The 27,078-nt window shown below is 40.2% G+C and overlaps 1 protein-coding gene across 1 annotated transcript; it reads left to right on the forward strand.

Annotated features, from left to right (window-relative positions):
* Nucleotides 1-1,830: 1,830 nt before the first annotated feature.
* LOC125498812 (uncharacterized) lies at nucleotides 1,831-2,166 on the forward strand. The gene has a single exon (XM_048647100.1). It carries the CDS (start codon nucleotides 1,831-1,833, stop codon nucleotides 2,164-2,166), a length of 336 nt encoding a protein of 111 aa, XP_048503057.1.
* The last annotated feature ends 24,912 nt before the right edge of the window (nucleotides 2,167-27,078 follow it).

The following is a 27,078-nucleotide window of genomic DNA, read 5'->3' on the forward strand; positions in this document are numbered from 1 at the left end:
ATTAGGGTTAATTAGGATTTAAAACACAAAACTAGGATTAATGACTAGCGGTGGTTAACGCCGTTAGTTATTAAGGGCATTTGGATGTATTATCGTGAAATTAAGGGGTATCCTGTGTATTTTCAAAAGTGCAAGGGTACCTCGCGAATAAACTGACAACTTGGGGACATTTGGTGAAAAAACCGTAGTAATTAACATAAACTAAGAGAAGAGAGAAAAACTCTAAATTCGGATGAAGAATCAGATGAAACGTCTTGCTATAGAGTTGGCGTCCTGCATCAGATCTTCTCTGTATTCGTCCTCTTCCCTCGTGCTCTCCTCTATATTCTTCCTCTTCTCTGAACCGAAGCAAGTCGAGTCTCGTGAAAAGGGTTTTATCCCCTCCTTCAATTGTTGTGTTATAGTTTTCTCCTTAGCCCAGAATTAAGTTTTTTCTCCTTTCTTTTTCTCTGTATCATCCGTCTTAGTTTTTTTTTTTCTTTTTTTCTTTCTTTTTTTTTACTTCCACTTGGGTTTTCCTTCGTGCGCTTTAATTGAAGCACTTCCCTAAACTTTCTTATTTTTTCTTCTTTTGAAAATTTGACCTTCAAAATAGAAGAATAAAGTGATAAGAAAAGTTAGAGACTCGACTTGCTTCGGTTCAGTTGGAGAACTCCGAGAGGGATAACGATCTCAATATTACTTTGCAGACAGAGTTAGATGGGATCCTAGAAAAATAAGAGGCTTACTGGCACCTTAGATGTCGGGTTTCGAAATTGAAGGATGGGGACAAGAATACTAAGTATTTCCATCAAAAAGCTTCTCAGCGCATGTGACTAACTACATTAAAGGTCTCCTTAATAGTGCGGGGTTGTGGCGGGAGGAGGAAGATGCTTTGGAGAAAGTTATCTACGAGTATTATGACTCTTTTTTCTCTTCTAATAACCCTGAGCAGAGTAGTATCAATGATGTCCTGTTGTCCCTTGCTCCTATTGTTTGGGCTAATATGAATTATTATTTTTCTAGACAGTGCACAAAGGAGGAGGTGTTTGCAGCTTTGGGTCAGATGCACCCCTGCCAGATGGAATGCATGCGATTTTTTATCAGAAGGTCTGGCACATAGTGGGTGATGATGTATGCATGTTGTTATTGGGATTGTTCATGGCACCCATTCCCCGGATCGTATTAATGCTACAAATGTTGCCTAGATTTCTAAGGTTGAAAATCCTACCTTGGTCTCTAAGTTCATACCAATTAGTCTCTGTAATGTTATCTATAAGCTTGTTTCAAAAGTCATGGCAAATAGGCTGAAAGTGATTTTACCTGAGATTGTTTCCGAGAACCAGAGTGCTTTTGTCCTTGGGTGTTTGATTATTGATAATTCACTCATAGCTCTTGAGATCTTTCATTCGATGAAGAACATGTTTCGTGGTCGGAGAGGCTCTATTTCTACAATGTTAGACATGAGTAAAGCTTATGAAGGGTGGAATTGGGTTTCCTTAGATGTCTATTACTAAAGTTGGGGTTGTCTCAGACATGGGTGCATTTGGTGTTAGACTGTGTTTCCCCAGTCTAATATTCTTTTGTGGTGAATGGTACCATGTGTGGGTATGTCACCCCTTCAAGGGGGGCTCAAACAGAGGGATCCCATTTCTCGCTATCTTTTTATTTTAGTGGTTTATGCTCTATCTTTTTTGTTGTCAAAAGCTACTGCTGATAAACAGGTACATGGAGTGAGAGCAAGTCGTAGGGGCTCAGAGATTTCTCACCTTTTGTTTGCGAATGATAGTTTGTTGTTTCCCAGAGCTACCTGACAAGAATGCAAGGCTATAGTTGATATTCTCAACAAATATGAAGTTGCATCTGGTCAAAAAAATTAATATTCAGAAGTCAGAGATATTTTTTGGCAAAGGACTGAGTGTTGTTCAGAGACAGGAGTTGACGGATTTTTTGGCTATGAAACTTGTTGACATACATCCAAAATACTTGGGTGTTCCCACTCCCATGAGGCGTTCTAAGAAGATTATCTTCTCTGAGATGAAAGATCGAATTTGGAAAAAACTGCAAGGGTGGAAGGAGAAACAATTATCTCGTGCTGGCAAGGAAGTGTTGCTGAAGTCAGCTGTGCAAGCTATCCCTACCTATCTGATGAGTTCCTACAATGTGCTACTTACTATTGTGAAATAAATTTAATCGCCAATGGCTGACTTTTGGTGGGGTCAAAAAGGGGCGGAACGGAAAATGCATTGGAAAAGTTAGGAATATCTCTGTAAGCCTAAATGTTAGGGTGGCATGGGGTTTAGGGATTTAGGTGTTTTTAACAAAGCCCTTCTGGCGCGTCAGGCTTGGAGATTGACAAAAGTGCCGAACTCATTGCTTGAGAGGGTATTTAAACCCAAGTATTATCCTCACTCGTCGTTTCTTGAGTCCGCATTGGGGCCTTTGAGTAATTATTCATGGAGGAGTATATAGGGAGTCTAAATCATTTGCGAAGGACGATTTACTGTGGAGGGTGGGAGACGGGAAGAACATCTAGGTGTGGGAAGATCCTTGGGTGTGTAAGGAGGGAAGGAGATACTTGCACTAGTAGAATAAATGCTATTTGTTGCGGTTAAAAAGTGACATATTGTTGCGGTTTTGGGCGCGCAGCAATTAAGGGGCATCAATAGGTAATAAAAATATTGCTGCGGTTTTTAGGCCAAACCGCAGCAATATTATTATGTATTATTTATCTAACAGATAGTATTGCTGCGGTTTTGGGCCAAAACCACAGCAATATGTCGAACTATTGCTGCGTTTTTGGCCCAAAACCGCAGCAATAGGTCCTGGTAACCAAAAAAAAAAATTTCTTTTTTTGCATTTTACAGTCACATTTGAAAGATTAGAATCAGGCAACAAACGCATTCACTATCCACCAATTCGCAAATGAACTTAAAATAAAATGACATGAATCTCTAATATATAAAAATAAAAAAGCTAGTTACATCAATAATGCAAAAAAATTAGAAAGTAAAATAAAAAAACAAGAATTACAACTAAATAACTAATTACAGAAAAAATATATGAAAAAACAAGAAACTAAAAAAAAAATCCTAAAATAAAACTGAAATTAAGAAACTGAAAGATCACCCTCGAAGAAACTCGCGACCTACTTGCGATGACCGGCGCCAAGAACACCAGCGAGTGTTGACGAAGAGCCATGAGCCACGAGTGTTGACGAAGAGCCACGAGCCACGAGTGTTGCGAGGACGAACAGGAGATCGACGAAGAACGAACCACGTTTCGACGAAGAACGAACCAAATTCCGACGAACGAAGGATTAACGACCGACTAAAGAACGAACGAAGGATGAACAGCCGACGAAAGAAGGAATGAACGATGAACGGCCGACGAAAGAACGAACGAACGGAGGGCGTGAGAAAAGAAAACCCTAAATATTTTGGGCAGCGCTTTTTGAGTTTCAGTGGAGCGAAAGAAGGGTCGACGAAGGACGAACTAACAACCGGAAGAGATAGAGAAGGAAGCTCTGGTATTAGTCGTTGAGAACGGCCGACGAAGGACCGGTGAGATGAGAGGTTGAGAGTAGTGTGAGGTTGAGAGGGAGAAAACGGCGTGTGAGAAGTTGAGAGGATGAAAGAATGAGATTGAAAAAACCCTACCTGATACACGCATAGTTTATATATTTTTTTAAAAATATTTTTTTAATGATATTGTTGCGGTCCTACGTGGAAACTGCAGTAATATTAGCTGTACAGGGCCCACATGTTTAAAAAATGATAACCGTTAGACAATATTGTTGCGGTTTTGGGCGGGAACCGCAGCAATATTGTCAATTTTTATTTTTTTATTTGTTTTTGCGTGTTATATTGCTGCGTATAGGTAAACCGCAGCAATATCACCGCAGTAAATAGCATTTATTCTACTAGTGTTGGAAGGCACGCCTATTGTGGGTATTGAGAAGGTTTGTGAGCTCATTGATGTATCTAGTTGCTCGTGGAGATCCGAGTTGATTGAGGAAATGTTTAATGAGGATGATGCCCAAGCTATATTAGCAATTCCTATAAGTGCGAGGTTACCGGAGGATTCACTTTCATGGGTTTCACAAAAAAATGGTGAGTATTTTGTTAAAACTTCTTATATGGTGGAGAAATCTTGCAATTTGACCTTTTTCATAAGGCTTGGGTTAAGTTGTGGTCGTTAAATGTCTCCCCCAAAGTACAACATTTTTTTGTGGAGAGTTTGTTCGTAAACATTTCCTGTCCGAGCTTTATTGAAAGACCGACACTTGATTGAAGATGATGTGTGCCCTACGTGCAAGTCGACACACGAGGATGTTGGCCATGTTATGTTCGAATGTCCATGGGAGAACGAGGCAATGGAGATGGGGGGTTTGTGGATATGCTGCCAGGGGAGGGGGGTTTATCGCTATTTGATTTGTTGGAAGTGGGGAAGATGTTGGTGATGATAGACTAGCGAGCTGGGCATATTTGGCCTGGTCTTTGTGGTTTCAATGCAACAAATCTGTGTTTGAAGACCGCTTGATCGATAACAAAACTTTAGTGTAGCGGGTGAGTAAGATGAAGCAAGATTATGTGAAATATACCTCCTGCATTCACGTTGTTGTGGGGAAGACAAGTGACAACAACTCGAATAAATGGCATGCTCCTCCGGCAAAGTGAATGTTGATGCGACGATACGCGAAGGCTGGGTAGGGATGGGAGTTGTGGCTCGGGACAACAGTGGCGTGATGCTTTGGTATGCCACTCATAGGTTGCAAGCATGGTGGTCTCTTCAAATTGCGGAAGGAAAGGCCCTAAGCTTTGCGGTGAAGTTGGCTCGTGCTCAAAACCTCAACCATGCTATTTTTGAGACGGATTGTTTGTCTCTAGTTTCTCGTCTTTGCAAAGGAGTTCTTTAATCATCCGATCTTGATTCTATTATGGAGGATGTATTATTTTTTAGTTCGAGTTTTGTAGTTGTACCTTGGTCTCATGTTAAAAGGGATGGAAATTGTGTGGCGCATCACCTTGCTAGAGTTATTCCGTTTGGTTTTAAGCAACGTTGGGAATGTTATGTTCCTAACGACATTGCTCTTTATGTACTGATGGACACTTTGTCTCTCCCATCATACATGCTACAACACTTTTCCTTTCAAAAAAAAAAAAGTGATAAAAAAAGGATCTGAAACAAAACATTTGCATAGTAAAAACATAATACTATTATTAATATCAAATAAACCAAATTAGCAAGTATAAGTAGTACTAGAATAAAATAAGTAATTTATTGAGCATACTTTTCATATTTTAAATTAACTTTATTAATTAAGTAACTTAACTTTTAAAACGTTAAGATATAAAAAGAAAACCTATTATAAGTCTCAGAACTTACCAAAAAGTAATATAACAGGCTAAAATCATGTACTCCCTCCATCCCATAATATAGTGCTCACTTCTCATTTGTCACGGGAATTAAGGAAAATAGAAGTAGTAGTAGGATTTGTGAAAAAAATATTTAAGAAAGTGCTAATTTGGTACTTTTGTCTTGGAACTAGCTCTTTATTTAATTTTTCCTTTTAAAAGAATCAAAAAGCAATGAATATTTCTTGAAATGGTGTAAAAGAGTAAATTAAAACTATTGGTATTTTGGAAAGTTTGTGTAGAAATTAAGGATAATTTATTCTAAGTAAATTAATAAAAAAGGAAACAAGCACAACATTTTGGCACCCAAAAAGGTTTGTGAGCTCTATATTATGGGACGGAGGGAGTATAAAATAGAGCCTTATCAATAGACATGCATACGGCTCTAACTCTATTATGATCACATATCTAGATGTACTTTATAGAATAGACTCAATTTTAGATAATATGTATGAAAAGATCGATTATTATCTTTGAATTAGGTAAGTTTTGTTTGAAAAATATGACCTAAAAATTGATCATGAATGATGACGCGAAGATTCATCAAAATCCAACAAATACGCCAAAGAGCGAGACTGAATTGCGACGAAGCTGGATAATTTGCGGTCCATGCAATTAGACTACGTGACATGCAAGTAACTTGCTCCTAATGCAAGATACTTGGGTCACATGCAACAAGATTGCGTGCCACACAAGCTGGTGTGTCAGGCGCAAGCTGCTTGCATGAGACACGCGCTACTTGCATTTGGCGCACTGGTCCGACGATGTTTTTTTTGTATTGACGATGTATTGGTCAATTTTTCGATGATTTATAGCTTAATTCGAAGCAAGAATAGTATGCAATTTCAACCTAAAGTTAAGATATATGTTTGATACTATGGTTAGGTTTTGGTCAATGCTTAAAAAGGTCCAAAGAGATTGATCCCATGCTTCGCACCTTTCCTTGAAAAGGGGGCCACGTGTAAGACACACTCCAGTATCAAATATGAAACAAGAGAACAATGCCCATGCTTGGGAGGGTTGCTTATGACTAAGATCCAAAACTATCGCTTAAGAAGCTTAAAGCACTTACCCTTTGGGGGTGGCCTCACGCATAGAACATGCACTAATGAGGTAATGATGATTTTACTCAAAGTGGCCCAGGAGAATAGCCATCTTATGCTTGTAAATAACGTTATAGTTTGGCATTGCCAAATAAATTTTAAAATCCTCCTCCCATGACGTTACCAAATTGTAGGCGTGTTTTTATCGCGTACGCGGGATGAACACATATTTAACTAACTCATTATATAGATTTCAATTGAAAAACGTTTTAAACTCACCAACAAGTCCTTGAAGTAAGACTCATAAACCTAATTGGATATTGGAAAATCTTAGAGATAACTTGGGGACTTATCTTTTGTAGTTTTCTCCGTCATGACTCCATGAATGGTCAATGAACCAAAAATCAAGTTTGGAGGTGAAGGTACGAATATGACCAGAAATCAATTTCGCCCATTTATGGCCTCTACGTAATAATGATTCATGTCAAAATTTATACAATTAAACAATCAAATAATATGTTAAAGTGATAAATATTAATCTATATCGATTCATCAAACATGCAAAAGACTAATTTTTGGTGACATATTATTTATGCAATCAAGTTACTGGGAATCTAATCCAATTGTCTAATTATCTGAATTTATCATTGGATTATTTAGGTCTTTGATGATAACAGAAATAAACACGCGTGATGATGAAATCATTAAATCATACAATCATACATATGAATATTAATAATATTAAAAGTACATAAAAAGAAGAGTGGAGATTAGAATATACAAGAAGAATTAATTCCTTTGAGATCTACATTATGACAAGTAAATTATTAGTGCGTAATGAACTAAATTGGAATTTACCATCACGAAAGTATACTTTTGTCGCCTCGGTCTTGTATAACGGTTTACAAGAGGAGCAACCTTGAAAACTTGAAATATGAAATCGAGTGTATGAATGCGTTTGATTGTGTGTAGTATGTGTGGTATAAAGTGTTAAAGCATATTCATATATGTCAAAGCGTGTGAAAAAACGTTCCAAGAAACTAAGCTATTTATAGGCAAATGAAACCGAAAAAGACCAAAATATAAAATGAATTTGTGCACAATAGGCGCACTGGCTTTACGTTTTTCATTTTTACGTAGGGCATTGAAGTTGCAGCAATGCATCAGTGTTCGCTTGAGTAACGCAGATGTACCACGATTTTTGATAGCTTTAAGATTCTTTTTTATCTTTGACGAATCTTATCATTTCAATTCCAAAATAAGCTATATTTACGAATAAAAATCTATTGCAAAAATTCCCCCTATGATATGATAACATTATTACCCTTACTTTAACTTACTAAAAGTGTGCATTTCTCTCTCCTACTCTAGTAAAATAAAGGGTACCTCTATACTTCACCAGCTTTTTTAGATGACCCATTTTCTTTAGGCACATTTTCCTAAACTCTATTTTGAAGCTTCACATCTTTTATTATCAATAAGAAAAAATTAAAAAAAGTTGATATTTGGAAAATGTACATTGAGACGAATCTAACAAGATTACATATGACTATATTCTTCCTTAAGTACAAATCACAAGAGATAACGTCATGTATGTGAATAGTGACAAAAATCAAAATGGGACATATAAAAGAAATAGAGGAAGTACTTATTCACCCACCTTTTTCACTTGTTTAGTATATGTGCCTTAACCTATTATTGCAATATAAAAAGATAGGAGGTAGTACTTCATAACACTAGCCATCATAATATGAGTACTTTTTTTAATATACCCTTCTATGCATAGTTTTAAGTTATCAATTTTTTTTATCATTTTTATTTATTAATACACAACTAAAGATATTGACGGTCAAATGAACTGTATTGAAAATTGTTAAAAAGTAGAGGGACAAACTAATGAACATTGGAGAGAATAAATAGAAGAAATTGGGTTTTTGTGTACTTTCTACTGATTTGAACTTATTTGAAAAGAATTTCTTCTACTTGATTAAACCTGACCAAACTTCATTTTACCTTAAATTTTCACCGGATTGAACATGATCAAACATAATTAAACTTGAAACGTTTTTTTGTACACTAATGAGCACACACTCATTTTGTGAAACAAATGTAGTTCAAAAAGAGGATAAAGAGGCTGAAACATATTAGGCATTGGTCGGGTCAAGACGGTGCAAAATGAAGGAGGATCAAAGCAATTTTGTGCGAGAGGATAGATAAAAACGGAGGGAGGGTTTAGTTATAGAAGAAGAGATAATTAGGGTTCATTGGGGGTAATTGGTTATGTTGGGCTTAATAAGGATTAAACGGCTAATTGGAGGTTGAATGACTAATAGAGTTGACAATTGTTTATCCTTAAACGCATGTGTGTATATTTGTGAAGTACTTGCTAGTTCATGGTGAATATAATTTCCAAAATATTGGAGGTATTTTGTTAATAAACCAAAAGCTTGGAGTTATTTGGTAAATAATTTGTTGAAATTGTATAAACGTATTCGAGGCGATCAAATGTAATTTGGGTTTGGGCCGAGCCACACTTAAGAAAATCATCCCATTGTGCTGGTCCGGGGTAAACATTGGTCCCATTTTATGTGCCAAAAAACCCCCAATTTTGAGGTAAATGTAGTGGGCAAAAATCAATTTGGTCCAAATTTTAAACTAAATTCAGTTTTGAGGTTCCCAAGCCCGTCCAAAAATAAAATAAAAAATGAGTCAGTGGGCAGGTGGTTTAGTCGTATGCAACTATTCAAAAATAAATATCTCCGACTCTCTTTTACTCCCTCCGTCCTATAATATAATGCTTGCATTCTTTTTTGGGTGTCCCAAAATGTTGTGCCTATTTTTCTTTTTAGCAATTTGTTTGGACTAAATTATCCTTCATTTCTACATAAAACTTTCCAAAATATCCATACCATTCTTTTAAAATAGGTGCCCCTATTTATTATTTTACACCATTCCAAGAAACACTTGTTGTTCTTTCATTTTATTTTAAAGGAAAAAGAAGAAAAAAAACTAGTTCCAAGACAAAAGTACCCAAAAACATTTACTTAAATATATGTTTTTGTGAAATCCTAAAACTCCTTCAATTTTCCTTAATTCTTGTGAAAAATGAGAAGTGAGCACTATATTATGGGACGAAGGGAGTACAATTTAATTCAGAAGGGAAGTAAGGTTCTTATCCACAGGGAAATAGGGACTAGTTATATATTTAGCGTGAATCAATGCCTAGATTAAGCTAGGTAATAAGTGACCTAATAAAAAGGGGGGGGGGGGGTTTAAATGAGTTATCCTTAAACTAAATTAATTACCAAATAAATAAAATGAGAAATCAATAATGAAAAGATCTTGAGTCCGGTTAACATCCACTTTAATTTAATTATCGATCATTCTCTAATTGTTTTCATGATTATCTATTGTTGAGAACTAATCTCTTATTCTCCTTGTTCTTAGTTGAATAGCACGACCAGTGTGACTATAAAACCTTAACTAAAGGATTACCTAATATTAACATCTAAGTTCAATCCAATAGCAGCAATAAGCAAAGAGAACCAATAGACCTACTAATTTCATACACGATAAACAATCAACAATTGATTTAATTTCCCCAAGAAATAAACAACATGATCTACATCCAAGCTACTCCTAGTTTGCTACAAATTGACAAAAAAATAAAACAATCCAATTATATTCTTAATTTAGCATTAGATTAATTATATTGCACCATGCAATGAATTCCTGCCTCAAAGAAATGATGCAGAGCTGGGCTTGGCAAGAAGGTCGCGACCCACGAAGAAGCTCGCAAGTTGCGAAGTGTAAGGCATCTCCAGTCGCGTCCCGCGAGGATACAACGTGGTGTGACCTTGGTGGTTTGATGCTCCGCTAGCTCTTGTACAAGTGTGGAGAATAATTGTTTTAACCTTGAGTAGTGTTTACAATATATATAGTGTTTACAATATAGAACTATGACTAGTAAAAGACCATTCTACCCTTTACATATAATATTATCCCCTTTACATATAATATTATCCAATACACCCCCTCAATCTGTACGGGGTGAAACAACGGATAGATTGGTACGATGTTTAGTAAACAAGTTAGTAGATAGGCCCGTAGTAAAAATGTCAGCAACCTGAGACTGAGTAGGAACATGTCGAACGATAAGACCTTCCTTGGCAACTATTTCTCGAACAAAATGATAATCCATGTCAATATATTTGCTACGATCATGATGGACTGGATTAGCAGTAAGATAAGTAGCGGAGACATTGTCACAATAGACAATCACAGGTCGACGGAGAAAATGGCCACTGTCACCAAGAAGTTTGTAACACCCCGATAATTTTCTCTTTTCAGAAATACCTTTATAATATAAAACTTAGAGAATTACCCAGGCATTATCGCCCGTGTGATAACGTATCGGCTTATTCAGAATTTTGCAGCGGAAAACCATTAACTAACCTTTAACTTTATTAAACTCAATAAGTAAATGACAAATGTTTAGAACTTAAACAAACCAACTTAAATAATCAACCAACTGAAATAAAACATGTTCCTACGAAAGCATAAATTAAACTATGCTAGATACACAGTCTCTCCACTCCAGATTCCCAATGAGATGCACATCTGCGAACCTGTAATGTCAATACTATATCGACTCTGCTCACCAGAAGGATCATCACAGGATCAATAGGGAAAGCCATGATCACACACACAAATAAAGCACGTAATCAGCAAAGCTGAGTACTGCATATCAAACATAAACATTCCTAAACGTGATACTACATAATTAATGTGCAGGGATAAATAATAATATAAAGATATAATATTCTACAGACAACTTTTACTGAACTAGACTCTAAACATCATTTCTTCCTTTAAATGGAATAGTTATTGGAACGAGTTGTCTTGCCTACTAATGTGAAATACGGGCGCGACTCCACATTTCAGAGTGACTTGCGATATCGAGGAACCTTTGAAATAAAATAGGGATGGTGATCAATCCATTCCTAGAAAAGCTATGGCACGCTCAACATAACCCCAACCCTTAATGACCAACTCTAGACGTGCACCAGTCTAAAGTCTACAACTATTCTCGTTACACTTTACGTTATTTACATATTATTACTTGTGTTGCCACACATATACAAATAAAACATAAATAATAATCAGACAGTCACAACTGAACTTCTTTTATCTTTAGATTTAACAAGTGATTACAACTTGTTGTATAATATGAGTACTATAAGAGGGGGGGTGAATTATAGTGAGAGAATAAAATATACTTTTTGCGGAATTAAAAGTAAACTTGGGAACAAACAATGGGAACATGAGAGATTTAGCGAGGAAAAACTTCCTAGGCCTAGTAGGAAGAAAAACCTCGACCACAAGGGATTTTAAACAACTTTCCACTATAATAGGCCAAAACAACTCTGATTAAACCTATTACTTTTCTCTCGATTCTCAACTTAAGTCACTCAACTCAAGTTCCCAACGACAGTTCCCACAACTGACGTTCCTCTCAAACTTCACTAGAAGTTCCTTTCTCTTTCTCTTTCTCTTGCTTCACTCAAAGCTTCTCACACTTACAAGAGTTCACTCAAACCCTTTTCTCAAAATACACTTTGTAAAACAATGGAAGAGTAATAAACTCGATTAATGTAAGTATGAATTCTCTTAAGGAAAAGGCACTGACACTTTTAGATAACTTAAGATAAATTAGATAAGTCAGACACACTTTGTTCTAATGAGTTAGGCGCCTATTATAGACAATTAGGATAAGACATTATCGTCACTAAGTTAGACCATTATCCCATGATCTCCATGATTTTAATTAATTAATTAATTAAATTAAATATTCTATGTCAAGTAAAACATCCACTAATCCACTACTTCACTTCGTAAGGGAAGCATAATATATTACGTGGTTTTACAAAACTTGGAGAATAATTAAACTCATTTAAATTAATTAAATACTTGGAGGATAATTTAAGTAAGCCACTAAATCCACTAACTACATAAATCGTGTAGCAGTAGCTTATAGGCGTGCAATCCAATTTTTCGGAAAATAAATAAATTAATTCCTTTAGCTAGTTTTTAGGAAAATATCTTTTTTCAAAATATCTTTAATAAAAACGGAAAACAGTTTTATATTTTAAAATCGAAACATTTTAAAAACCGGAAATATATTAATTTTCGAAAACTAAATCTTTTAAATAAAACATAAAAGACAAGATTTGAATATCAGAAAATCTTTTTTTTTTTTTAAATCTTTTCTTAACAAACTAAAACTAAATTCCTAAAATAGTGGATCTTAGTTAAAACAACCCTAAAAACTCTAACAAACTTATTGAGCCTCTTGAGTTAGGCACACAATATTTAGAGACTCTTAGGTGTTCCTAATCAGTTTTAAGTCTTGTTCCCTAACCTTGTTCCTATAGTGCCAGGTCTGTTCCTTTCATGGGAACAGAACCAAGTTCCTTTGAGAATTCACCACGAACTTAATTAAGCTTTACTCAACCTTAACATGAAGATAATAAATACCCTAATGTATTCTAATCTTCATTCCATGCTTGATTCTTCCATCTCTCGAACATCTTTACTTCGATCTTGATTAATTCTCCGTTTTAATCTTCAATCAAAATATTCTCTTTGCTAGATCATGAATTACCTTGCAACAACATAAATAAAATATACTATGTCTTTTGTGGTTAAGTCATCTTCAAAACTCAAGGGTCAACAATTTTCCCCTTTTTGTAGATGGCAACAAAAGGCATAAAATATAATATGCAATACAAACAAGTCATATAAATCCATTTTTAACAAAGTACACAACTAAGTCAAATTAGATACTATACAGACTCCTTATTTTATTTTTGTAAGAACATAAAAACCATGACAAGAAAAAAAATTTACTCCTGAATGCCTTTCTCTTTCCCCCTTTGGCATCTTCAAAAACATTTGCCTACGATTTCAAAAAGATGAATTTAACTACCAAACACATCACACCACCAAACTTGTTAGAAAACAATTTGGTTAGTATAAGTAAATAAAGCATTCAACTCTCAAAACCACAATCCAAGAATATTAGTCATTCAATAGACGCACACATGCAAAAAGATTAAACTTAGAATTATCCAATCAACAAGTTCCATTGTAGCATAATCAAGAGAGAAAGATGGAATAGACAAAGATTAAAAAGTTCATGTTCCCACAAAAACTAAACTAAGAAGAGGGAGGTTGCTCGACTTCTTGCACCACATTATGAAGCTTAGCCATCACCTCCTGATGATTTTCGGCCAAGGTGTGATTACCTTTGAGCACAACATCTTCCAACTTCAATAACCTAGAGTTCATTGCTTTAATGAAGGAAGAGAGTTCACTAAGTCGAGCCATGACCACTTGTTGTCCTTCCAAAGCTTTGTCGACTTTGTGCATTACCCCTTTCACTAACCCATTCAAATCCTTGGCTTCCGTAGCAAACTCCATCATTGCTTCCGAATGACCCATAACCAAAGAGAACAAATAATCCAATCTTCTAGCATGAGCTAGAGTGTATGTAGAACCAATGGTAGCATTTTGAGAAGACGAGGGAGCATTTTGAGAAGGATTTGGTGCGGCTGTTTGTTCCTTAGGTTTGGGAACAGCATGTTGTTCCTCTGGAATGGGAACAACATCTGTTTCCTTATCTTTAGGAATAGAACAGGAGGGTTTTGAGGTAGAGGGCCGGGAGGGATAGGATCATTTTGTGGAGGAATGGTAGATAGTGAGGCAGATTTTGGTGGAGATGGAGGAAAAGGAGGTTTGGTTTCCATAGGAACATGAGTCTGTTCCCTAGAAGGAGGAAGGTTAGACTCATAGTCTTCCTTATCAATCACCCTAACTTCATCTTCCTCAAAACTTTCATCCGTGTCAAGCAAAGGAAAATTTAGCACTTTCATGTTTTGAACTCTTTGACTAGTTCTAGTCCATTTGGTAACCGGTTTCACCACCTCTTCAACCACCTTCTTCCCTTTCTTCTTAGCTTCTTCTTTTTCTAATTTGTTTTTATTTTCTTTTTCTTTTTCCAATTTTTCAGTTTTCTTCTCTTCAATTTCTTTTTCTTCTTCTTATTCCACATCATCATATACTTCATCATCCTCATCATCATCAAGGTTAGCCCTTCCCTTGATTACTTCCCCATTCACAACATGCTAACTTGAGCACGTTTAGAAAGACGAGGCAATAAGGCTTTCTTTAGGATGTGAAATAAAATTTTGTGGTAGGAAGAAAGAAGATTATGATCAAGAAATGGTTTTCCCTTTTGACCACCATATTTAACAATCAATTGATCAAAAGAGATATCCGAAAATAGATAGGATCCACGTTGCTTCTTAAAATAAACATCAGTTCCTCTCACAGGAACACCAAGCAATGTACCCAAGGTTTTAGCATTAAAATTAATTTGTGTTCCCTTTACCAAAGTAGAACAATTCCCTTCTTCATCAATGGAAAAGTTTCACAAAATTCATCCATTAGTTTAGGAATTAAACTTTTTCCATAACTGTTATGCAGTGTAAAACTAGCAAACTTATATCACACTCCCAAAGATGGGTTCTTAAAACTGGAGACTTGTGCAACAATGATTGGTTCAAATCCCGATGCTAACTCCTGACCAGCAACCTGCAAAAAAGGGACCCACCTTGGAGGTTTGGGTGGTATTTCCCCCTCCGATGCTTAAGTCAGATGTCAGGGATGTAAAGGAACTTTTAGAGAGAGAAAGTAGAGAGAGAGAAGAATTTATGACAGAGTAACAATACTATGCTCTGAAAAAACGTACCTTTCACCCTGAAATCAAGGACTATTTATACTGTTTGAAATGACTTGTGCCTTGATGTCACCCTAATTTGGGAGCATCTGATTGGCTAATCAAAGTAGTGGGACACGTGGCAGAATTAATTGGTCAGCACACCTCACTTTCATATAAAGGTGTAGATCATTTTTACTGGGCCTAAGTACAATTTTTGGGGCCAGAGAGAAGACCTTTAGTACCTTTCTTCAGAGAAACGTACTTTTAGGCTGTCACCTTCAGGCCCTTTGTACTTTACTCCCCTGCATATATGCCACATGTAAGGCTCTGATGAGGCCACGTGTCAGCGCAATAGCCGTTGATTTTTAGGCTACAACATTTGCCCCTTAAAAGAGGGAGTTATTATCTTCTAGGCGCCAAGACGGTTAATCTTCCTCTTTTAACCGACCTGGAACTGCCCTTCCCCATTTTCAAAAAAGAGGCGCGATTTTGCCGGTCTCCACAGGTCAACCCCATGCATAACGGTTACTTTTTACCGGATGAGGAGGTCATTTTCACCCCTCTATAAATATGTGCCTTAGTCGCTCCTGGAATCATTTTAACATTGCTGAGAGATTTTCTAGAGAGAGAGACTCTGCGAATTTTTATGAACTTTTAGAGAGAAGAACTACTCCCGTCCAAGCTTTGCAATTGTTACTTTGCTCGTCCGAGGCCTCAAGTCATCTTTGACGTTCGTCCGAACTTTTCTCTACAGGTATATTCTCAAGTCTTTTTCTTGTTTTCACACATATTTTAAGAAAATGGATTCGTCCTCTTCCTCGAACAATTCCGGCCGCTCAAGGGTTGGTGCTAACCCTAGAACAGAGGGCCTAACTTCCTCGGCATCTTCTAGAGTTGGTCCTATCTCGGCCGACATGCATTCTTTTTCTTTAGCCATGGACGGCAAAGTCAGACGACCCAGTCTTTACCTGTGCAGGGTAATCTGGCGCGCGTCAAGCAACGGCTCGTATCAGAAGAGGGGTTACCATGCCGGCCTCTAGCTCAGAAAGAGAGGAATCAACTGGCCGAATTCCTGCTGAAGGAGAACGAGAGACCCAAATCGCTCGTCCTGCTAACCAAACTCCTTCTCCTGAGCATGCCAGGAGGAACCAGAAATCAGGGCTCTCCAGATCCCAGCCCGTCCTACGTAGGACGGTTTCGATGAGCCAAGGACGGCCAGCTCTTCTAACCCCGCTAGCGATTCAGAGGAGCCGTCGACCACTTCGTCTGAAATAAGACGGCGGCTAGGTCCTCTTTCTGACCCTAGGTTTATCCTGGCCGATAACACTTGGCTAGGACGATTAGGTTCGGACCTTAGACCTTTTTCAGTGGCTATGCCCATGCCCGGCTACCACTTTGTCCTTCCCGGCCGAGAGGACACCATTTTCAGTGCCCCCCAGGCCATTTTGCAGTTTATCGCCTGGCATTAGATGCCGGCCTGCGCTTTCCCCTTCACCCTTTCATCAGCCAGCTTCTTCATAATCAACTTGCCCCTAACTCTTGGCAAAACATTCTTACCTTTCTGGCCGTTTGTAATTAAAAGGAAAGGACCCTTCTCTGGCCGCCTTCACCCACATTCATTACGTTGCCAAGGTCCCTAGGACCTTGAAGGAAGCTGGCTGAGTGTATGCAATCGTCAAGGATTCTTGACGTCTTGGGATAAGACATCCAAGATGCACTCATGGAAGGGTGAGTTCCTCTTCGTCCAGGCACCCAGTAAAGCGGTGGCAAACCGACTTCGGTATTTTAGCCGATCTAACACGAACACTGGACGGATGGCCTCATATCTGGAACTGGAGAGTAACTCTGCCGAGGAGATGGTGGAGTACTTCCGGATTTCGGAGTATACTATGGAAAACGTCTCTTTAAGGGTCCGTCCAATTGGATTCCCTTTAAGAGATGTTTTATCATGATAACTTCCTAGTCGCTGCCGGCTTGCGGCAGGACGAGGACAGAGGTATATCTACTAAAAATTCTCTAAGTAAAATTCCCGGCTTGATTATCATTCGTCCAACACCCGTTTCTTTTCTTTTCGCAGATTCGGCCAGGAGCAAACTAAGGAAATCTTGGATAGGAGATATGAGCTCGTCCAGATTTCGATACTCTATGGAAGGAATACAGCAAATCAGGTGCCGAAAAGAGGGCCGACACTCTGGTAAGATAACTTTCTTTTTTTTTTTTTTTTAAAACTAAAAGCTGGACGATCTGCTTCTTTGGAAGATAGCCCGTCTAGATGAAGCCTGGACGAATCGCCTCTCTGAGGGGCAATTCGTCCAGTGTGGTTGCATGACGGGTTGCCTCTTCGAGAAGCAGTACGTCCAGATGAGTGCTGGACAGGCCATCTATTCGAGGAGCAACTCGTCTAGGTTGATTCCTTGACAGTTTGCCTCTTCGAGGAGCAGTCCATCCAGATGAGTGCTGGACGAGCTGTCCATTTGAGGGGCAACCGCCATTAATTCTTTACGGTCCCTTCAATGAGCAGTACGTCCAGATGAGTGCTGGCCGAGCTGCCTCTTAAAAGAGCCACTCGTCCAGATGATGACTGGACGGTCTGCCTTTATGATGAGCAGGACGTCCAGACGTATCCAGACGATGTCATCCTTTGAAAAACCTCTAATTTTTTACATCACTTTTTCAGAAAAATGCCCCAACATCAAAGGCCTTGGCCGAGAAAGCTGCAGCGAAAAAGGCCGCTGGGACCAGCGAAGCTCCCCCTTCTAAGAAGGCAAAGGGGTTTACTGCCAAGAAGAAGAAATCAACACGGCCGGTTCCTAAGGTAGTGATAGACCTCCCGGCCAAAGAGGAGGCCAAGGAAGAACGGCCGAGATCGGCCCATGGATCTGGTGACCTACGCTGGGCTGCCGAGCAGCCAGCAGCCCCACAACCTGACAGGTTTTTTTTGACGACGCGGGCCAATCTTCTCAGCCGGACGCGGCTGCTGACGGGTCTGCCTTCCCTGGGCCAGTGGCCAAACTGGTAGAGCACATGCCTACCGCCTATAGGACGGCTTCCCGTTCTTCTGTGAGTCTTATTATTCAAAGGTAGTTAAACACTACGGGTTGCGGGCGTCCGATGAGTCCGTCCAACAAACAAGCCGTGGTTATTCCCATCAGATGTACTGACGAGTCTAATCTTTCAGATAAAGGGAAGGGTCCAGCTGTTGACGGCTCCTCTAGCCTTTCTGACGATGAATCTTCTCCGGCTTTCGGAAAGATGTCATCGTCCGACCGTGAGAAGCTCAAGACGGAGCTTTTCAAATGCTCTCCTGAACCCTATATCAAGGGGTTAAGGGGAGCATCATCTGGACATGTAGGGTACATGTCTCAACTTGCTGCTGAGGTACATCCTTCTTTCTTTAGACGCTTATGTTTTCTACTTGACATTTATTTCTTTCTTTTTCAACCGTCCTGACATACCCCCTCCTTTCATATTTTCAGCTTTTTGCTTGCAGCATGCTTACTGAGGACTGGGCGAAAGCGCTTCGAAAAGAAAATAAGAAGCTCGTCCAGGACGTGACTGCGGCCGCTGACCATGCTCAGTTCGTTATGTCCGAGCAAGAGGTGTTGCATCAGCAAACCAAAATTGCCTTGGAAAAACGGTCAGCCGAGCTGGAATCTCAGATCAAAGTCTACCTCCTTCGGTTGACGGAGATGCTGGACGAACGGGCATCTTTGGAACGTACCCTGACGGACGAGAGGAATTCAGCCATGACAATGGCTGCTAATTTTTATAAAGAGAACCTCGTCCTGAAGGTCAAGAACCAAGCCCTTCGCGCTGAGGTTGCGGACACAGTTGCTGCTGCTAAGGAGGTTATGAACACCGTCATAGATACCTCAAAAGAATGGGCGGTGCAGGCTTTTGGTATGATGACCGAGGAGGAGGATATCCCCAGATATGCTCGTCGGCTGGAGTTCCAAGAAGCCTTGCACAAAGCCACCATATCCGGAGCAGACCTTCCCGTTTTTGAAGAATCTTCTGAGGACGAAGAAGGAGAAGACGATATGGAGGCTCAGGACGAAGAAAACAATGATCCTCCTGCCGCCTAGTCTTTTGTTGTATCTTGGCCGTGGGCCACTTGTACCTTTTTTCTTTATTTCTTGTACTTAGATGAATTAGGTTGTAATCATCTTTTTTACATTTATGAAAAGCTATCTTTTTCAATCTCTCTTGCTCTATGCTTTACTGCTTTTGACGTCTTACATTACAACCCCATATTTATACAAAGTACAAAAGCAACTCGTCATAATATTTGGCCAATCTAATTCGTCAACCATTTTTTATCTGACCCAGTAGTTCTTTTCTGGACGCTCATCACCAGACGCCCAAGCAAAGACTTTAATTTTTTGAGTTTCAAAACTACCAAGTTAATAGTTTGTCCGGCCAGAACCTGGGTATCATTCGTCATTGGACAAAGACTTAGTCAATTTATAAATTATGCCCCTATATGCCCCCCTTCTTGGACGAAGAGTTTTTATAACTTTTCACTGTTCAAGAAGGAGTTAAGAGATAATTTTTAAATAACTTGGACGTTTTTCTAAGATGATTGTAACTCGTCCATCTTTGTTAAATTTTGAAATAACTTGTTCCTTTACTAAGGTTGTTATTTCGAAGTTTTGTGGCTTTTAGACGGAAAGTAGGATACCTTTACTAAGGCGTCCTAATCCTAGACGACCTTGTTCAGGAGATGTTCAACTCTTTAAGTAAACCACCGGCCAAATCTTGCATATTTATCCATTTAAGGACGATAATATGTTCGGTCGACTCCTAATGAAAGGTGCATTGTCTTTTTGCTTTGTTAAATTAAGTGACTTTGGACGATTGTATAACTTTAAGCAAATAAATCAACAAAGTCATAGAGAAGTAGATGTATTATATGAAGTTTGCTTGACGAATAGTCAAGATACATGTATACATTCTACTTTTCTTTGTAATGCATTAAAAGATTACAATTTAGCTGCCCTAAACAAAGTATTTCTTCAAAGTGTCAGAATTCCACGTCCTAGGAATGGACGTCCGTCCAAACATTCTAGACGAAAGGTGCCATTCTGAACTACTTCGATTATCTTATAGGGTCCTTCCCAGTTAGGAGTAAGCTTGCCTAACTCTTTGGCTCGGCCGACCGCTTCCATTTTTCTTAGGACGAGGTCTCCCAGCTTTAACGGACGTCTTGCAACTCTTTTGTTGAAGTCCTTGCCATTCTAACTTATATAGTTGCATCCTCAGCAAGCATTGCCCCTGACTTCAGGAACTAAGTCCAAAGCCGTCCTAAGAGCTGCCCAGTTAGCATCTTCTGAGTACATCATTACTCTTAAGTGGGTTTTCAACCTCAATAGGAAGGACGGCCTCAGAGCCATAAACCATCATAAAAGGAGTCTCTCCTGTGGAATTCTTGGCCGTTGTCCTTATTGACCATAAGACCAGCTGCAATTCTTCTACCCAAAGCCCCTTTGCATTGTCCAACTTCTTTTTTATCCCGGCCGAAAGAATCTTGTTAAAGCCTCACTTGCCCATTAGCCTGTGGATGAGCTACTGCTGCAAAGTGAGCCTTGATTCCTTGGTCAGCCAACCATTGACGAAGCTTGGGTGTTCAAATTTGGCCCATTATCAAAGACGATCGACTGGGGCATGCCAAACCTTGTAATCAAGTTCTTCCAGATGAACCCTTTGACGTCATTGGTGGTGATCCCCTTAATGCTTCAGCTTCAACCCATTTTGTAAAGTAGTCTACAGCTACTATTACAAATTTCTTCTGGCCGGCAGCAATAGGAAAAGGCCCAAGATGTCCATCCCCCATTTAGCAAAGGGAAGAGGAAAGAGAATGGGAGTCAAGTAATTGGACGGCTTTTGATGATATTACCAATGCTTTGGCAACTATCACATTCTTGGCTATAGAAGCGTCTTCTTTTAAGGACGGCCAAAAGTAGCCCGTCCTGAGAGCCCTTTCTGCCAAAGCTCTTCCTCCAATGTGAGAAGCACAAGCTCCCTCATGCAACTCCTTTAAAACGTCCAGACCTTCCTTTCGGCTGATTCAAACCACTTGAGAAGAGGCCGATTATAGGATTTTTTGTATAGAGTCTCATTCCACAATCAAACCACTTGTCCCTTGCTTTCACATACTTGGCTTCAATGGGATCAAGAGGCAGACGGCCGTTTTCTTGAATTCAATGATTGGACTCATCCACTCATCTCCGGCTGAGAAACAGCACTTCTCCGGCCTCAATGCTCTTGGCCGCCTTTACTCCCAGAAGACTGTTCTAGGAACTCTCCTTCAGCCGAGCTGGCCAGTTTAGAGAGGGCATCAGCTTGATGGTTCTCTGATCTGGGCACCTGATCTAGGACGAACCTCTTTAAAGACTTGATCTCTTCCTTGACCAAATTCATATACTTGCTCATGGACGCTTCCTTGCATTCAAACTCACCATTGACTCTGACTGACAACCAGCAGAGAGTCAGTTTTAGCTTCAATTTCCAAGGCCCAGCCGCTTTGCACATTTTTATGCCGGCTAAGAGAGCTTCATACTCTGCTTCATTATTGGACGCCTGGAATTTGAACTTCATAGCATATTCAAACTTATCCCCTTCTGGAGATTGAAAAATGATTCCTGCCCCACATCCGTTAGCAGTTGAGATCCTCCACCATAAGGGTCCAATGACGCTTCCTCCGCTGGGTTTGGACGCTTTCTACTGTAGGCCGAGTAAGCTCTACAATGAAATCAGCCAAAGCTTGGCCCTTGATTGCCTTTCTAGGCTCAAATGTTAAATCAAACATTTAATGCTCAACAGCCCATTTTAACATCCGGCCAGAGCATCCATCTTATGCAACACTTGCCTAAGCGGCTGATCGTATATAAAAATGCTGTGGCTAAGAAGTAAGGCCTTAACTTCCGGCTAGCCATCAACAAAGCCAAGCCGAATTTCTCATGGCGAATATCTGTTCTCGCATCTTTCAGCACATGGCTCACAAAATAGACGGGTATTGACCGCGTCTCTTTCAGCCAAGAGACTGACTTACTGCGAAGGTGATACAGCCAGGTATACATACAATTTTTCACCTTCGGCCGGACTGATTAACCTAGGCAGCTGCCGAAGATGATCCTTTACTTGCTGAAGCGCCACCTCAGCTTCTTCCGACCACTCAAACTTGGCATTCTTTTTGATAGTAGCAAAGAAATGGTGACATTTGTCTCCTGATTTTGAGAGAAACCGTCCAAGAGCAGCCAAACAGCCCGTCAACCTCTGAACTTCTTTGACTTTGGACGGCGAAGACATATTCATAATAGCCTGAATTTTGTCGGGATTTGCCTCAATCCCTCTCTGATCAACCAAAAATCCCAGAAATTTCCCAGCAACTACGCCGAACACACATTTTTGCGGATTAAGCTTCAACTTGAATTTTCTCAAGGTGAGGAAGGTTTCCCTCAGATCGTCCAGATGATCTTTCTCTTCTTTACTCTTGACGATCATGTCGTCGATATGCTTCCATATTTCGCCAAGCTGCGGCTGAAAACCGTATTAATGAGCCTCTGAAATGTGCTGGCGCATTTCTTAGGCCAAAGGCATCCTGAGCCATCCATCAATCCTTTCTCAGTAATGAAGGAAGTCTTATCTTGATCATCCGGCCACATAGGAATCTGTGGAAGCCAGATAGGCGTCCATAAAGCTCAGCAGGGCATGGCCGGCCGTGAATCCACCAGACGATCAATTTTAGGCAACGGGAAGCTGTCCTTAGGACAAGCCTTGTTCAGATCGTATAATCAACGCACATTCTCCAAGTGCCATTCGGCTTTGGAACCATCACAACATTTGCTACCCAATCTGGGTAATATGTTTCCCGGATGAACTTAGATTGAGCAGCTTTTGGACTTCTTCATCAACGGCCTTATTTCTGGTCGGTCCCAGGTGCTCTTCTTCTGCCGAATAGGCTTTTGCCCCGGCTCAATGTTGAGCTTATGGACGGCCACTTCAGGGTCTATCCCAGGCATCTCTTCTACAGCATAGGCAAACACATCTTCGAATTCTCGCAGCAACGCAACTAAGGCGTCCTGAATCTCTGATCTCAAAACTAGACCAATTTTCAATGTCCTTTCCGGACGTTCTGGATTTAAGCAAATCTCTACTGGACTTTCCACGGTTCTGGACGTTCTAGTCCCAGACCATTATAGCCATTATCTCAGATGAATGCTTTTCTTCTTTAATTGCCAAACACTTTCTCTTCTTGCTAGGCAAAAGCATGGACGGATTGCTCTCAGGAGGAGGCATTTCTTGAACCTTCTCAGCTTCTTGCCTGAGCTCAACAATCTGGCCTTTAACCTTCTTGGCCGAATCATCTTCTTGAACCTTTGGACACTCTGTCTTCTCTTTCCAAACTTCATTAGCATTAAATGAGTCACAATGACGGCCTTGATGTGATTTAAGGTAGGTCGTCCGAGAATGACATAATACGCGGTCAAGCCTCGTACTACCAAAAATTTCACAAAAAGCATCCTGGCCGCATCTTTTTCTCCAACCCTGACGGGCAATGTGACGGTTCCCATAGGGTGAATGACCCCTCCGCCGAAACCAATTATGGGATGATTTACTGGCATCAAATCGTTTTTGTCAAATTTCAACCGGGACAAACAATCAGCACTGATTATATCAGTTGAGCTTCCAGTATCAATCAAAATTCGCCTAACCCTAAGGTTGTCAATCTTCATTTCCACAACCAGCGGATCATCATGAGGCAACCTGATATTCCCCCGGTCCAGCTCGCTGACCACTATTTTTGGAAAAGGATCAGACTCGGCCTGGTTGGTGAGCATAACCTGGCCGAGTTCCCTCAAATAGTTTTTGTGGCCGCGATTTGTTGGACCTCCAGCTGCAAATCCTCCTGAGATGACCATTATACATCATCATCTGTGCTATCTCGTCCATCTTTCTTCCTTGACGGTTATCCCTTTTCTGAACTTCCTTCCTGACAAGGTAGGTAATTGTTCATTTTTCCTTTTCGAGCCAACTCTTCTAGCGCTCGCTTCCAATGCTTGCATTCATTGGTTTCATGCCCACAATCTTTGTGGAAGTGACAATACTTGCTCTTATCTCTGTTACGATAAGGCGTCTTCATTTCGGCCGGCGCCTTTAACTCATGCTGATCTTTTATTTCCATCAAAATGGAATATTGATCTTTGTTGAACTCTATTGGTTCAGCTGAGGCCGCCGGCTCTGACCGCCTACTTCTCTTGGACGAAGTGGTCATAGAAGTCATTGCCCAAGTCTCAGCCTTCTTGGGCGGATTCTTTTTTGGCTGAACAGCTTCTTCAACTTTCTTCACTTCTAGCTGTTTTGCTTCAGCACAAACCTCTGTGGCATGAATGAATGCTTCAGCCTCCCTCAATGCTTCCGTTAAAGTAGTGATTTTCTTCTTCACCAAATCAAACTTAAAACTTCCTGGTCTTAGGCCTCTGATGAAGGCGTCAAATGCCACACCTGCATTCAGATCTTGGATCTGCAATGCCTCTAGATTGAATCTCTTCACATAACCTCGCAAGGCCTCCTTAGGACCTTGGATGACCTTTCCCAGGTGCATGCTTGTTTTTTGTTCCTGACGATTAGCCACAAAGTGACTGGTGAATAGAATGCTAAGTTCAGTAAAATTGTTCACTGAGTTAGGCGGCAAGTTGTTAAACCATTTTTGGGCTACCCCCTTCAAAGTAGCTGGAAAATTCTTACACCAAGTAGCATCGTCCACTCCTTGGACATACATCTGATGCTTGTAAGCTGATAGGTGATCGTCCGGATCGGTAGTTCCGTCGAAAGGTTCGATGGTCGGGAGCTTAACCTTTGGGAAAGGAGGGGACTCCATGATCCTGACCGAGAAAGGAGTTGGCCAATTGATTTGGAGTGCCGCCACCTGCCCCTCAATGGGTATGTGCTCCTGACGGGTACTCTTTCAATACCGGATTAGATGAGGTGTTAGCTAAGGCTTGACGCCTGTACACCATAGGCAGCAAAACTGTCTTTTCCTGTCTTGGCTGAAAAGCTGATGGTCCACGGCTTTGTGCCACTGTTCTGGACGGGAGTCTTAAGGACGGATCCTTCATATATGGTGTGGAGCCAGAGGCCGAACGCTGCTGAGTTGCCGCCCTCTTAGCTTCCAAATACTCCCTGGCATCAGTCTCCATCATGTGACCAGTAGGAGGGATATTATCGGCTGGACGGACTACCAGTTTCCAGTCCATATTCCTCCTAGAATCACTAACCGCTGGCTGCTTTCCTTTGGAAGGCGGCCTAGTTAACTCTGGCCGAGGTGGCCGACTAGGTCCTGGACGACCCTCCTGGGATCGCCCTTTGAGCGGCGCAGCTGCCTCTCCTCCCGGACTCATCTGAAAGAACAACATATTGTTCTTAATCTGCTCTTCCATAACCGCGGCCATTCTTGCCTGGAAGTCATTCAACACATTTTCCAAATGACCAGCTGTCACTGGACGGTCAAGATTCTCTTGGATGACTGGAGTTACAGTCCTACCCTCTAGATGAACGGCAGCATGGCCCTGATCCCGTCCACGAGGTGGTCTCTCGTCATCAACGGTATCATCAACCTGAACTTTAAAACTCCTGTTCCTTGAGACATTCGATGAATGACAATCCGTCATTGCTGCGTCTCCCCACAGACAGCGCCAAATGTTATGTAGTGTAAAACTAGCAAACTTATATCACACTCCCAAAGATGGGTTCTTAAAACTGGAGACTTGTGCAACAATGATTGGTTCAAATCCCGATGCTAACTCCTGACCAGCAACCTGCAAAAAAGGGACCCACCCTGGAGGTTTGGGTGGTATTTCCCCCTCCGATGCTTAAGTCAGATGTCAGGGATGTAAAGGAACTTTTAGAGAGAGAAAGTAGAGAGAGAGAGAGAAGAATTTATCACAGAGTAACAGTACTATGCTCTGAAAAAACGTACCTTTCTCCCTGAAATCAAGGACTATTTATACTGTTTGAAATGACTGCTGTGCCTTGATGTCACCCTAATTTGGGAGCATCTGATTGGCTAATCAAAGTAGTGGGACACGTGGCAGCAATTAATTGGTCAGCACACCTCACTTTCATATAAAGGTGTAGATCATTTTTACTGGGCCTAAGTACAATTTTTGGGGCCAGGAGAAAGACCTTTAGTACGCTTTCTTTAGAGAAACGTACTTTTAGGCCTGTCACCTTCAGGCCCTTTGTACTTTACTCTCCTGCATATATGCCACATGTAGGGCTCTGATGAGGCCACGTGTCAGCGCAATAGCCGTTGATTTTTAGGCTACAACAATAACAATTCACAAAAAGATGCTCCCAACCTTGAAATTTGATCATATTGAGAAGTTGACGAAAATTTACTCTTTTACACCAAGAAACATTAATGAAAAGTCCATGAGCATACCTAGATGCCGTGGGATTTTTTCGAGCAACTCTTGTTGTTCCTCTCTCAGGAACATCCGATTCCCCCTCACTTGTTGCATGTTGTTCTTCAACCTCAATTTCCACGGTTTCCTCCATTTTCTTCCTTTTCTTAGAATTCTAGTTGATGAATTGGGATAAATATCCATGGGAGTAGGTGTTTCAACGTGAATAGAGGAAGGAGAGGGTTTTTCGGATTTTTGGTAGGAGAGAGAGTGAGAGTGTTTTTGGGATTCATTTTTGTGGAGATATTTCCGGGTTTTATGAGAAGTAAACCACAATAGTTAAATTTTGGTTTAAAGAAATCTAGGAAATAAAAACCGTGTGAGTTACATGTTTTAAGAAAAAAAATCTTCAACTAATTAAAAATATCACAACTAACTTGAGAGATATAAGG

This window comes from Beta vulgaris, chromosome 6, assembly GCF_026745355.1.
Source record: "Beta vulgaris subsp. vulgaris cultivar EL10 chromosome 6, EL10.2, whole genome shotgun sequence".
NCBI classification, from domain to species: Eukaryota; Viridiplantae; Streptophyta; class Magnoliopsida; order Caryophyllales; family Amaranthaceae; genus Beta; species Beta vulgaris.